The 14,765-nt window shown below is 33.2% G+C and overlaps 1 protein-coding gene across 2 annotated transcripts; it reads left to right on the forward strand.

Moving 5' to 3' along the window:
• The first annotated feature begins 36 nt into the window (after positions 1-36).
• On the forward strand, positions 37-12,227 carry LOC110030938. 2 transcript variants are annotated; one of them, XM_020733936.1, is made up of 4 exons: positions 37-411; positions 5,072-5,281; positions 10,364-10,573; positions 11,982-12,227. In XM_020733936.1, exons 1-4 carry the CDS (start codon positions 102-104, stop codon positions 12,119-12,121), a joined length of 870 nt encoding a protein of 289 aa, XP_020589595.1. In that variant the 5' UTR covers positions 37-101; the 3' UTR covers positions 12,122-12,227. The 2 variants fall into 2 exon arrangements, with proteins under 2 accessions (XP_020589595.1, XP_020589596.1); XM_020733937.1 differs by having other exon boundaries at positions 10,385-10,573.
• Positions 12,228-14,765: the final 2,538 nt, after the last annotated feature.

A 14,765-nucleotide genomic window follows, 5' to 3' on the forward strand; every position in this document is an offset into this window, starting at 1 on the left:
TAAACACGGGACTCTTCCAGAAGCCGTTGCCATTACTAAAGCACAGCAGCTCTGCTCCCCTTTATCGCTCTACAACCAGGTACAACCAGTGCTCCTTGTAGATGTCTCCGTGCTCCGCTGGCGATATGAGGATGGTCGCTCTAACTTTAGCCACCTCGGGCAAGACGCCGGCGGTGGTGACGATTTCGGTGTGCGGCGGCGCAGGTGTGGATCTTGGCGGCGTAGGGCGGGCTCTGGGACTGGAGCCCTCTACTGTTACGCTCAATGGCCACTTCATCAGCCGCGGAGCCGATCATGTATCTAAGCTTGAATGGAGCTCTCTCATTTCCTTCTTCTCTGCACGCGGTCTCCCCGACGGCGGTTCCCTACTCGGTCCCATCGTTGTTTGGGGAAAGCCTATTGCCAGTACAGGTTAATGTTCTGTTAGTGATTATGTTTCAGTAAATTTAGGGCGTGTTTCATGATTCTTTTTCTTCTGTATGCTGCTGCTCTGGTTGTCCTCCCTTTGATTCATTGCTATTGGATGCCTGTGATTGATTTCTTGAGCGCTATAGCGAGCTTTTGATTATTTGGTGGTCTTGGTGATCACTGTAATTATGACTGGGCTGTTAATTTTGGTACTACTGAAAGATTGAAAAAGCCAATTGATTAAAATTAAATAGGAAAATTGTTGGTGTAAAAGTGCAAAATTTTTATATCTAGTTCTACTGATTTAGATATTTGTAGGTGATTATGATATAAAACACTTATTGAGTAAGGGATAAACTGCATATTTTAGGATAACATTAAGCCCATAGTTTGGGAGTGTGGCGAACAAAGAACCTTAATAACAGAGAAGGAGGCTGCTTGATTTCATTCCATTGATGCCCTAAAACTCCCTAATGGATAGTATTTATAGAATTTCAAGGATTCTCTAGGACTCAATCAACTATTTGTTAAACCTAGCTCAACTCAAACTATCTATTACAATTATTCAACCGCCAACTCACATAACTCATCATGGTTATTTAACTCAAAATAGGTATCAGATTATCTTTTCTTTTTGGGGAATTACAGTTATGTGCCTTGAGTAATGATTGGATTCCTCAAGTTTATTTTTTTCAAAAATCCTCATGTTTTCAATACTCTTGAAAGGATATATATTTCTTTGAAATTCGTGTACCACTAAAAAGATTTTATTGGGCGGTTCTTCTTAGAGCTTGAAGACTCTAATGTTTATAGATCATTACAAGTCCATGAAGTAAATAGTGACTAAATTGTCATGTGCCTTATTAAAATTATGTCAAAGCAAAATTAAAACATCAAAATTCATGGGGTATTTTTGAGCTTGTATTGATTACTTAAGTCGATTTTGATTTTACTATCATGGTTAAACTAATTGAATCAAATTGATCTAATTTGACTGCATGATCATTTTATCGTCATGTGACTAGATCAACTTGAGTTGATGTTGTTGCATTACATATGATTGGAGTATGGTTGATAGCTTGCAATAATGATAGTTTTCCAACAATTATGATGATGTAGTGCAATCAATGAAAATATTGGCTATCTATTTTGTAATTGTGTAGTTATTTGATGTTGAATATATTTTGATTACCTTGACATCTATTAACGGTTTGAATTAGTGTCATTACAATCACCATGATTCTCCCCACTATCTTGGAGTATAGATACTCTCACAAGTAAATTAATAAAATTAGTTGATATTATGATTCATAGAAAGGTAAATATCTTATATATTCTAGAAAATAAATATATTGGAAAAAAGGCTAAGGAGATTGATAGCTTAGGTTTTAAATTTTGTTATTCAGGTAAAAGTCGCACTAGAAATGGTGTAGGTCTAAAAGTTTGAAAGTTAATGATGTAAAATTAATAGAATTGGAGATAAAATTATAGCCTTTAAGATTGTTGTTCATAATAAAATATTTAATATTTTAAATGCTTATGCTCATCAAGTAGGTTTAAATATAGGTTCTAAAAAAAATTCTGGAATGACATACAGGATTTAGTACAAATGATACCTCTTGAAGAAATAATTTTATTGGAGGAGATTTAAATGGACATGTCGGTATAATAGTAAAAGATTTTAGAAATATTCATGGTGGCTATGGTTTTGGAGTGATTAATGAAGAAGGTAGAGTCATATTAGATTATGCTTTAGCGTATGATTTTGTTATTGCTAATACTTTTTTCAAGAAAAAAGATGGGCATATTATTACTTATAAGAATGGATCTAATAAAACACAAATTAATTATTTTCTTATGAGAAGAAGAGATCGTCGAGAACATAAAAATTGTAATAAATACCTAACATTGATTATTAGTTCTGAGTTTTAAGATGAAGAGTTGTAGGATAAAGAATATTAGGAATCATTGTCATAGAATTAGATGGGGACACCTAAAAGACAAATAAAATTATTTTTATGAGTAAACTTCAAAATTTTGAGATTTGGGATGTTCATGAAGAAGTGAATTCTATGTGGGATAAAGTAAAAAATATTATTCAATAAGTGACAAAAGATGTACTCAGAGAATCACAAGAAAAAATTTATATAAATAAAAATAGTTGGTGGTGGAATAAAAATGTGTAAGAAAAGATAAAATATAAGAAGTTATGTTATAAAAATTGGTTTAACTGTAAAAGCTTAAAGAATTGAGAAAAATATAAAATAATCTGTATGTAGTCTAAGAGAATAATCTGTGACACTAAAAATTATGTTTTTAGTGATCTTTGTGATAGATTAAATACTAAAGAGTGTGAAAAATATGTGTAAACTAGCAAACAAAGAGAAAAAAATAAAGATTTAACTCAAATAAAGTATATTAATAATGAAATCAAAAAGTGGTTTTCTTATAAAAAGATTTCAACATAGATGGGTGAATTATTTTGATAAATTTTTCAATGAAGTTTCTGAAAATGCAATCGACTGTAGTGATCTTAATATCACTAATAATGATAAAATATTTCATTTTTACCTTTGCGTTTGTAAAAAAGTTGACGAGGCATTAAAGAAAACTAATGGTGGAAAGTCTGTAGGACTTGATGATATCCTAATTGAAGTGTGAAAATATTTAGGAGATTTGGGAGTTTCTTAAAAATTTTAATATTATTTTAAAAGTTAACAAGATGTCTGAGGAAGCGAGGAAGAGTATTTTGGTATCTAGTTTTAAGAATAAAGGGCATGCACAAGAGTATGCAAATTATAGAGGAATTAAGTTGATGTGTCATATTTTAAAATGATGGGAGAGGGTAATTGAACATATGTTTAGACGTATTACAAAGATTTCTCATAATGAATTTGGATTTATGTCAGGCAAGTCTACTATGAAAGTTATACATTTATTGAGAGGCTTGAGTTATACATTTATTGAGAATAAGGAGTATCTACATATAATTTTTATTGATTTAGAAAAAGCTATAGAAATAACAGACAAAAATAATCAAAATCTAGAGAAGAAATGTGTTGATATGACTTATATTGAAGTCATTATAGATATGTATACTAGAGTTGTTATTTGTGTTCGAACAGGAGGAGGATTGACCAAATATTTACCTATTTTAGTTGGATTAGATCAGGGATATACTTTAAGCCCATATTTTTGCTTTAGTTTTGGATGCTTTTACTGGACATTTACAGGAGGATGTACCTTGTTGTATGCTTTTTGCTGATGATATCCTTCTTTTGGATAAAATTAGAGAAGGAGCTCAAGTAAAACTTGAAATATGGAGCTCTACATTGGAATCTAAAGGCCTTCGTTTGAGTAGAACTAAAACTGAATACATGGAATATAGTTTTAGTAGTAGAAGTTCTAGTGACAGAGTTATAACTATGGGGATCAAAATTTAAAGGTGTGAACGCTTTAGATATCTCAGATATATTGTTCAAAGTAATGGTGATATAGATGGGGATGTTATTAGTAGAATTCAAGTTGGTTGGTTGAAATTGGGGAATGTTGTGTGATAAAAAACTACTACTTAGACTAAAAGGAAAATATCATAAGATGGTAAGACCTGCAATGCTCTATGGCACAAAATGTTGGCCTTTAAAAGAGGAGCATAAAATTGAGTTAAGTGTTCCTGGGATGAGAATGCTTTGGTGGATGAGTGGCTTTACACTTGAAGACAAAATGTGAAATGAATATATTCGTGAAAAGGTTGGTGTGGCTCCTGTGACGGACAAAATTAGAGAGAGTCATTTTAGATGGTTTGGTCACATTAAACGTCGACCATTTGATGATCCAGTTAGGAGAGTTGATGTTTTCAATTCGACTTATGTTAAGAAAGGCAGAGGTAGATCTAGAAGAGTTGGGAATATTGTGTAAAAAGTGATCTTAATTTATTAGAATTAAATGAAAATATGACATTCAATAGGACGCAATGGAAAGAATTCATGTAGCCGACCACGCTTAGTCGGACAAAGGCTTATTGTTGTTGTTGTTGATAAATGATAAGCTTGGATTATGCATCTTGTTTTAGTGTTTTAATTGAATCGTCATTGTATTTCTGTTATTTGTTTATTTTGATTGTGATGAACATTATGTTTATATGTTGGTTTGGGATAAATTTGAGTATCAGTCTTAATTTGTAGGATTTTTTTATAAAGAAATGCTGCAGATTAACATGAAATCTTCTAGCCTTGTGATAATGAGATGATGGAAGACCATCTCTCCTGGCATTTTAATTACAGTACCTAAAGCTCTCTGGATAATATACTTGACGAGGAAAAGATTGAAAATTAAAATAGGGGCATTTACACTACCCTAATACTATGTATTTACATATTTAAAACCTGAACTTTACTTTTTTGCATTTATACCACTCAAAATTTTCGCATCACGTAAAAAACACTACTATTTTTAACTTTTAAGAAGTGAAATGAGCCTTTTCATACATAGGTAAGGTGGCATATATATAAAAATTGAAAAATAAATTAAACCTTATTTGCTAAATCTATCCTATCACTGCCCCTTAGTCATCTTAATGTATTGTTATTATAAACTTATTAGATTTAATGCATTTTGGTGCACCAATTTCCAAGTAAAGGTTGGCATTCCTCTTCTTTTGTAGAACACGTGGATCGCCCAAGTTTCAAAAGAAAATCTACAATAAATGATGAAAATCCCTACAAAAAGAGTCGATTTTTGGAAGGCTACTCCAAGAAGCAGAATGTGGGAACCAGGCATTTGGCTTATAACAGTTGCCTTGGTATCAAGAGACAACTGAAGTTAGTTGATGACTATTCATCCAAGAAGGGGAAGATTGGTGAATGCAGTTCAGGTATGACAGCTCTAATTTTACCACCTGATTGTTATATTTTATATATCTAACTCCTAAACTTTGCTTTTTTACATTTATACCACCCAAATCTCCCATATCACAACAAAAATACCACCATTTTAAATTTTAAAAAGTGAAATTCACCTTTTCATGCATAGGTAAGATGGTAGGCATGTAAAAATTGAAGTATAGGTGTTGGATATGTAAATACATAAGAATTGAGTTGTATGTTTGCAAGCCTTCCTATGTTTTTATATATCTAAACACCAAACTTTACTTTCTACATTTATACCACCACAACCTTAATATCACATAAAAAAGTACCACTATTTTAACTTCTAAAAAGTGAAATACACATTTTCATGCATAGGTAACGTGACATGTGTATAAATTGAAGTTTAGATGTTGGAAATGTAAATGCATAAGAATTGAGCGGTATGCCTGTAAATCTTGATTATTGTTTTGCCAAACACTCTGGTGCATACATCATAGCCCACCTTAATGTAATTTTTTAAAATGTCACACAAACTAAAATTTTTTCGTATATATTAAAGATCCAAGTATGCAAAAAGGACTTTTTACTTCTTAATAGAGCTTCCTTCAATTAAAATGCAACAGTAAGGCACGTTATCTCCACGTTCTTTGTAAGAATTTTTATAACCAATACAAAAATTATGGATTAAATGTTGATATTTAACATTGTCATTGCCCGTCCCAAGCCCGGATATGAAAAGTAGAGGGTTGCGTTAGGTACTCGACAGGCAGCGTAAAACTTATAAAAAAAAATCATGACATGAATCCTTTTGATCATTGTGTAAGTGTTAGGGCATCCCCTAGAAGCGACTCGTTGTATAGCCTGAAGACAGTGAAAAGTGTGCAAGGGCCGCTACACCGGCGCCCGGGCGTAGTGTTAGTGTCACATAAACAAGGGTTCCCACATTACGGACGAATGCGGGTAAAAAAGTTAGTTCATGAACCTAATGAAATTAATATTAGTATATGATTATAAAATATAGGTACTGTCAATGATAAATTAATGGAATTAGTTGATATTATGATTCATTGAAAAATTAATATCTTATGTATTCAATAAATTAAATGGGTTGGAGAAAAGGCTGAGGGAATTGATAATTTATGTTTTAAACTTTGGTATTCTGGTAAGAGTCGCACTAGAAATGTTGTAGGTGTAATTATATATAAGAGTTTGAAAGATAATGTTGTAAAATTAATAGAGTTGGAGATAGAATTATAGTTCTTAAGATTATCATTTGATACTAAGATTTTTAATATTATAAGTGCTTATGTTTCTCTAGTAGGTTTAGATATAGGGTCTAAAAATAAATTTTGGAATGACTTAGAAGTTTTTAAAAAAATGATACATTTTGAAGAAAGAATTTTTATTAGAGGAGATTTAAATGGACATGTTGGTAGAGTGGTAGAAGATTTCAGAAATGCTCATGGTGTTGGAGTTATTAATGAAGAAGGTAGAACCATATTAGATTTTGCTTTGGCTTATGAATTAGTAATATATTATTTAAGAAAAGAGATGGACATATTATTATTTATAAGAATAGATCTAATAAAACCCAAATTAATTATTTTCTTTTGAGAAAAAGAGACCGTCGAGAATGTAAAGATTGTAAGGTCATTCCAAGTAAGGATTTAAGTGCTCACATCAATTATTAGTTCTAAATTTTAAGATTAAGAGGTGAAAAATAATGAATACTATGAATCATCGTTGTAGAATTAGATGAGGTACCTAAAAGACAAATGAAATTATTTTTATGAGTAAAATTCAAGATTTCAAAATTTGGGATGTTCATAATGAAGCAAATGTTATGTAAGATAAAGTAACAAATATTATTAAACAAGTAGCAAAAGATGTGCTTGAATAATCTAAAAAAAATATATATTAATAAAAATTGTTGGTGATGGAATAATAATGTGCAAGAAAAAATAAAATATAAGAAGTTACTTTATAAAAATTGGTTTAAATGTAAAGCTTAGAGAATTGGGAAAAATATCAAAATGTCCGCAGGGAGTCTAAAAGAACAATTTGTGACGCTAAAAATTCTGCTTTTAATGATCTTTATAATAGAGTAGATACTAAGGAGGTGAAAAATATATGTATAAACTAGTCAAACAAAGAGAAGATAAAAATAAAGATTTTACTCAAATAAAGTGTATTAAAGATGAAAATCAAAAAGTACTTTTTTTAGAAAAAATATATTCAACATAGGTGGGTGAGTTACTTTGATAAACTTTTTAATGAAGTTTCTGAAGATACGATCGACCTTAGTGATCTTAATATCGTGAATAACAATAAAACGTTTCATTTTTACCGTCGCATTAGTAAAAATGAAGTTGAGGAAGTTTTAAAGAAAACCAAAGGTGGAAAGTCTGTAGGACCTGATAATATCTCAAGTGAAGTGTGAAAATATTTGGGAGATTTGAGAGTTTCTTGGCTTTCTAAACTCTTTAATATTATTTTAAAAACTAAAAAGATGCCTGAGGAGTGGAGGAAGAGTATTTTGGTCCCCATTTTTAAGAATAAAGGGGATGCACAAGAGTGTGCAAATTATAGAGGAATTAAGTTGATGTGTGATACTTTAAAATTATGGGAGATAGTAATTGAACATAAGTTAAAACGTGATATAAAGATTTTTCATAATAGGTCTACTAAGGAAGCTATACATTTATTGGGATGTTTGATGAAGAAGTACAGAGGCAAGGAGAATAAAAATGAGTTACATATGATTTTTATGGATTTAGAAAAGCCTTACCATAAGATTCCAAGAGAAGTCCTTTGGAGAGTTTAAGAGAAAAAAAAATGTTGATATGACTTATATTCAAGTCATTAAAGCTATGTATACTAGAGCTTTTACTTGCGTTCGATAAGAAGAATTGACCAACTATTTTCCTCATTTAGTTGGATTACATAAGGGATCGGCTTGAAGCCCATATCTTTTTTGCTTTAGTTATGAAGAGAAAAACCCCAAGAAAAACTTGAATTATGGAGGTCTACGTTGGAGTCTAAAGGCCTTCATTTAAGTAGAACTAAAACTGAATACATGGAATGTAATTTTAGTAGTAGTAGCTCTAGTGACAGACGTGTGACTTCGTGTGACTTTGGGTGATCCTTTGGGTGATCAAATTAGTAAAAGGTGTGAACGATTTAGATACCTTGGGTCCGTTGTTCAATGCGATTGTGATATAGATGGGGATGTTAATAGTAGAATTCAAGTTGGTTGGTTGAAGTGGAGGAATGCTTCAGGTTTTTTGTGTCATAGAAAAGTACCGCTTAAATTGAAAGGAAAATTTTATAAGACGGTGGTGAGAACTGCAATGCTCTATGACGCTGAATGTTGGCCTTTAAAAGAGAAGCATAATAATAAGTTAAGTGTTGCCGAAATGAGAATGATTAGGTGGATGAGTGGCTTTACACTTAGAGAAAAAATGCGAAATGAATATATCCGTGATAAGGTTGGTGTAGCTCCTGTGACGGACAAAATTAGAGAAAGTCGTCTTAGATGGTTTGGTCACAGAAAACGTCGACTATCTGATGATCCAATTAGGAGAGTAGATGTTTTAGATTTGACTTGTGTTAAGAAAGGCAGAGGTAGACCTAGGAAGACGTGGGCTTATTGTATAAAAAATGATCTTAATTTACTAGAACTAAATGAAAATATGACACTAAACAGGACGCAATGGAGAAAAATGATTCATGTAGCCGACCCCACGTAGTGGGACTAAGGCTTTGTTGTTGTTGTTGTTATAAATGTTGATCTTTGATATGAACATATTATGATTGTGAACTCCTTGGTCATAGTACTCCTACTTTTATATTAATTAATGCGCTATCATAAATATTTTTAATAATTTTAACATATCTTTCAAACACCCATTTTTAATTCATAGTAAATCAAAATGTTGTGGTTCTTGATCATCATAATCAAATCCTTTCAATTTCTCTAAATTTTATTTTATTTATCTTAGCACAAAGATTGCTTTTTTTTTCGGGATAATTACATGGAGACCATCGGAAACATTGATATTTATACATTAACCCCGCTGTTGATTTTTGGAACTACCGAACCAATGTATTTATGTTTGCCACGATCAAACTATTGAGAATTTAATAAAAATGAAAAATATGGGTTGGAGTTTTAGTTTTATCATTTTTATCATGAATTTTGATATTTGTGTGAGAATTTGAAAAATGGATGAAAGAGGGGTTGATTTGTAAATGTGAAGCTTTGGATGATCTGTATGTATTTTCCGCCACACACACTCTCTCTCCTCCCCTCCCTTTTTCTTATAGAGTTCTATTATACTTTAACCTCTCCAAAACTTCACGATATAGTGGGATTCTTCTATATTTGTAACAAACCTATACATATTATTTGCTCTTATACTGCCAATAAATGTATATTTTCCTATTATGTGCATTTAAATTTCTACTGAAAATATCTTTCAATCAATTTACTACGATGTCATCAATTTCTCTCCATATCTCTATAGTCCTCTCTCTACACACAAAGTTGATCTTCATGCATTATTATTATAGCCAATTCCTCTTCATTTCATTAGATTAATCTAAAATGTAGTTCATTATTTTGTTTAATTATGACATTCTTAAATATTTTTTTTAAAAATCTAGCTCATTAAAACAAAATAAAATTAAGGGTCATTTACATACATACCACAATTCTTATGTACTGACATGTCTAACACCTAAACGTCTTTGTTTACATGCATGTCACTCAAATCTTCAACATCACATTATAAAAATATCACAATCATCACCTTTTTTAAAAGTAAAGTACTCCTGTTCATGCATGGATTTATGAAATCAAGGTGTTATAAGTGTAAATGTCAAAATTTTGGCGTTAGATATTTAAACACATAAGAATTGTGCTGTATGCATGTAAATTTCCCTAAAATTAAAACTGAAAGCTATTATACTCGTTGCATTAAATCCTTAAAACCATACTGTTTCTGAAGTTCCAGGTTCTAGCCCATCACACCATCAACTGTCTTCATAAGTTTTATCCGAAAATGTGAAAGATTTACTACTTTTAGATTCATTCATTATTTACACAGATTATCATTCCTCTCCCAACATGAAAAATATTGATCGCCTGTGCTCCAATGGAGAAGGCAGCGCCATAGATCGGAATTTTGGTGCTGAGCAAGAGGATGATGATGCTGACTTCCTCTGTATCAATAAACGGCTGAAGTTAGATGATGACCTCCGTATCAAGAAAGCGAAGATTGATGACTCTAATTCTGGTATGTTTTCGCTGATTATTTTGTTATGGGGCATTTACATACATACCACCAAATTCCTATGTATTTACTTATCTAACACTTAATACTTCTTAATAACAACCTAACAAACGAGACACTGCAAATATGGAATACACAATAGAGTTTGTGCAACAGTAGATCTAAGAGCTAAGGGATCAGATTATGGGGATATTGCCTTCTAGGTTGTCTTCCATCAACAATCTCGAGAACAACCACTCAGTAGGCAATATCCCCAAGAAAAATGGTTGGCACACAACAATCAAAGGGATCCTCGGGCCCTAGAAAGATAAGGAGAATCCCAGTATGTTAACAGCGTTGGGTCGGTATCGATTGACAGACGTCAGTTTTGACGTACTGAGGTGTCTCGGCAATGAAAGCCAAAGAATGCGTTCTCTCTACAGATCACTGAGACCAAGCCTCCGGAGAGTTTTAAAGTTCATGCTCTCGAATGCTACAAAAGTCGAACTAATCTGGTCGACCAGTTAGCGTCTTTTGAGTCGACGGTATGCCTCCTAAAGATTACAGATACACTGAATTGTTGTTTGTTCTTCACCATGCTGAGGGAGTCAACCCTCAGGTGGTTCAACGGACTGCCAGCGGGGGTGATCACTTCCTTCGCTGAAGAAGATGCTTGTGGCGCAATTTGCTTGCGCCCAAAAATTGCGGAAAAACTCACAGGCTTTCCTGCAAATTAGGCAGGGGCAGAATGAAAGCCTCAGCTCATTCATCAACCGCTTCGACAAGAAGAGGTTAGAAGTAGGGGATTTGGAACCCGCAATCGCACACGCCGCCCTTGCACAAGGTGTGAGAACTTTTTCGATACGCTCTTGGCTTGCAGCGACCGAAGACCCCATATTGTTGGAGCTAGCCAACAATGTCTATATTGCGTCCGAGGAACATGTCGGCAATCCCATCTATCTTGGAGTAAAACCATCCAACTGTCGCTTGTGGAAGACAGGCCCGCAAAATGGCCGCTGGAGACCGAAGGATGGTCCGCATCCTTCTGGCCTGTCCCCGCCATGAAAACAACCAGCCATCCCAAGGCAACAAGGAGATATAAGTGGAAGTGTTTTATTTGTGATGAGGTGAGATGTAAACCTCAAGCATGGGATGTAAGGCCCATGAGAATTATATTTTTAATATTTCATAAATTAAATTTTAATGTAAAAAATTCAACTATAGAAACAAAGTCAAATTTAATTTTAAAACTTAGTTCTAAAAGTCTCACCAGGGAATTACTTTGACGACATAACTCATAAGCGATTAAAAGACATAATCTTTCATTTCAATTTTTATTTATATAAATATCATACTTTATTTCTGATTTATGTGGATGAGCATTAATTCCTGGGATACTAATAAAAAATTATTTTCTTTTTGTTCTCCGTAGGTTTACTTAATGAAGCATCCATCTTTGCTATGGCCTCTACAGAAAGTGAGTGGTTGAACTGCAGCATCATCAATGCATTTGGGAAGCGATTAAGGGAAGATGATATGGCTCTTTCTGTTTCTTGTAAGAAGATAAAATGATTTTATTTCCATTAATTAGGGTTTAAGCAATATTCCATCTTCATAATCTGTGTTTACTTCGTAAATTAATTTTTATATGGTTGCAGTTTTCTGCTAGAGACGCAAATATTTCAAGTAAATTATATTGTTCCTAGAAAAATTTCTTTTTTAGGATGAATATATATATATATATATTAGAATTTATGTAATAACCTGTTGTTTGTTTCGAAAATACATTTACTGTTTAGATATAGCTAATATATCATAAAGAGATAGATTCTGGAGCGGAGCAGAGCGGAAGATTCTCTCCAAATCATGAGAGTTTCCTTATATGGGTTGGGGGTGAGGTACAGAGTAATGTTGTAATTATATATTGTACTTAGGGTTTATTCCTAGGGTTATAAATAGACATGTTAGTAACCTCATGAGATATCTCTGATTTCTGTAATCTCTTTTCTGAATATTGAAAGGAATCGATGTTCTGCTCCCGAGAACGTATGCATCTTTGTCAAACCTCGTTAAATCTCTTGGTGTTCTTCTGGATTTCTGTCGATTACTGTTTTTCTTTGCCCTAATTTCTTAACAAGTGATATCAGAGCTTGGTTCGAGGGCAACGAAGAAAAATCTCGGCGGTGAACGCGGGCGAATGCTCGGTGTGGAAGGCTTCGGTGCGGAAAGGACAAGGAGCTTCCTCTGCGAGATAAGGGGAGTTCCTATTCGCGATTCGCGTGCGACTGGGAGGATCGGGCTGGAGACGGAGCACAGCAGGAGGAATGGAGGAATCTTTGATTTCTACTGCAGGGAACCGGAATTGGAAATTTCTTTGCGGGATAGGAATTTCTTTTGCTGCAGAAACCAGATCGCAATCTGATTCTATTTACTCGATTTTCTAGAAGGAAAGTTTTTTTTTCAATTCAATTAATTAAAGAAAATATTTTAATTAATGAGGACTTAATGAAGAAAATATTTCAATCTTTTTTTTTCAAAAAAAAAATCTGTTGTTTTTCCAGAAAACTTAATTAAGGGAATTTTTTTTTCAATCTTTTTTTTTTTTTTTAAAGATTCTAAACAAAGATTTCCAGAATAATTTGTCGCAGGATCAATTTCAAATGACAACTTTTAGTGTAAAATTTGAGGTGGTGAAGTTCGATGGAAATGATAACTTCAGATTGTGACAAACAAGAGTAAAATATTTGTTGGCTCAATAGGGAATCTTGAAAGTTTTGTGGGTCGTAAAATCAGATGTCATGGAGGATGAAGATTTGGAATAATTGCAACAACAAGCTGCAGCTACTATACACCTATGTCTGACAGATGAAGTTATGTATCACGTGATGAATCTGAAATCTCTATGGGAGATATGAAAGAAATTGAAAACTCAGTTTATGGCTAAATCCCTGACGAATAAATTATATCTGAAGCAAAAATTGTATGGGTTGGAAGATGCAAGAAGGTTCTGATCTGACGCAGCATGTTAATGGTTTCAATCAAATAATCACAGATTTATCACGGCTTGGTGTGACTATTGAGGATGAAGACCGAGCGATGATTTTATTGTGTTCATTGTCTTCTTCCTATGAACATTTGGTGACTACTCTTACATATGTGAAAGAAACTATCAAAGTTGATGAGATTATTGCAGCATTGCTAGCTCACAACCAGCGAAAACGGAATGCATAAGAAAGCTCTCATGGTGACAGTTTATATGTGAAGGGTAAACATGATCGTGGAAGGAAGAAAGAAAAGGAAGGTTTTAGAAGGCGAAATTCTAGATCAAAGTCCAGAGGCAAAAAGACAATTCATTGCTACAATAACAAGGAACCAAATCATATGAAGAGAGATTGTTCAAAGCTCAAGAAGCAGACTTGAGAGAAAGATGATGGATCATCAAAGTCTGTAAATGTGGTGCAGAATGACAATTCAGATTACAGTGATTGCGATATGCTTTCAGTTTCATCAACTCAGTTCACGGATGGATGAATTCTTGATTCAGAATGCTGCTATCACATAACATCTAACAAAGAGTGGTTTACTTCATACAAGTCAACTAATTCTAGCTTAGTTTATCTAGGAGATGATAGATACTACAATATTGTTGGTATTGGAGAAGTCAGAATTAAGATGCATGAGACAAAGTTAGAACATTATGTAATGTCAGACATATTCCAGATCTGAAGAAGAATTTGATTTCCTTGGGCACTCTACACAAAAATGATTTTATTCCTAAGACAGATGAGGATAAAGAAACCATCAGAATTATTAAGGGTGCACTAACAGTGATGAAAGGTAAGTTAATTGCAAGCAATATCTACAAACTGTTGGGGAGTACAGTTGTAGGTGGAGTTCATTCTGTGGAGTTAGATGATGATAGTACAAAGCTAATGACTTATGTGTTTGGGTCATCTCAGTGAACTTGGGATGACGAAATTGCATAGAAGAAACATGTTTCATGGTGTTAAAAGCTGCAAACTCGATCTTTGTAAGTTGTGTTCTTGGAAATCAGATAAGAGTCAGTTTTATGACTGAAAAATATAAAACTAAAGAGTTTCTTGATTATGTGCATTCTGATGTATGAGGGTCTATCAGAGAATTGTCATTGAGAGGATCTCAGTATTTTGTTACATTTATTGATGATTTCTCCAAGAAAGTTTGGGTGAATTTCTTG

This window comes from Phalaenopsis equestris, unplaced genomic scaffold, assembly GCF_001263595.1.
Source record: "Phalaenopsis equestris unplaced genomic scaffold, ASM126359v1 Scaffold000761, whole genome shotgun sequence".
Lineage (NCBI taxonomy): Eukaryota > Viridiplantae > Streptophyta > Magnoliopsida > Asparagales > Orchidaceae > Phalaenopsis > Phalaenopsis equestris.

Excerpts from the sequence above, each read along its gene's own strand:
- LOC110030938 (XM_020733936.1), top strand. The coding sequence starts at position 102 with ATGTCTCCGTGCTCCGCTGGCGATATGAGGATGGTCGCTCTAACTTTA. Across the intron at positions 412-5,071 it reads AAAGCCTATTGCCAGTACAG|AACACGTGGATCGCCCAAGT; the intron begins GTTAATGTTCTG and ends CTTCTTTTGTAG. Across the intron at positions 10,574-11,981 it reads GATTGATGACTCTAATTCTG|GTTTACTTAATGAAGCATCC; the intron begins GTATGTTTTCGC and ends TGTTCTCCGTAG.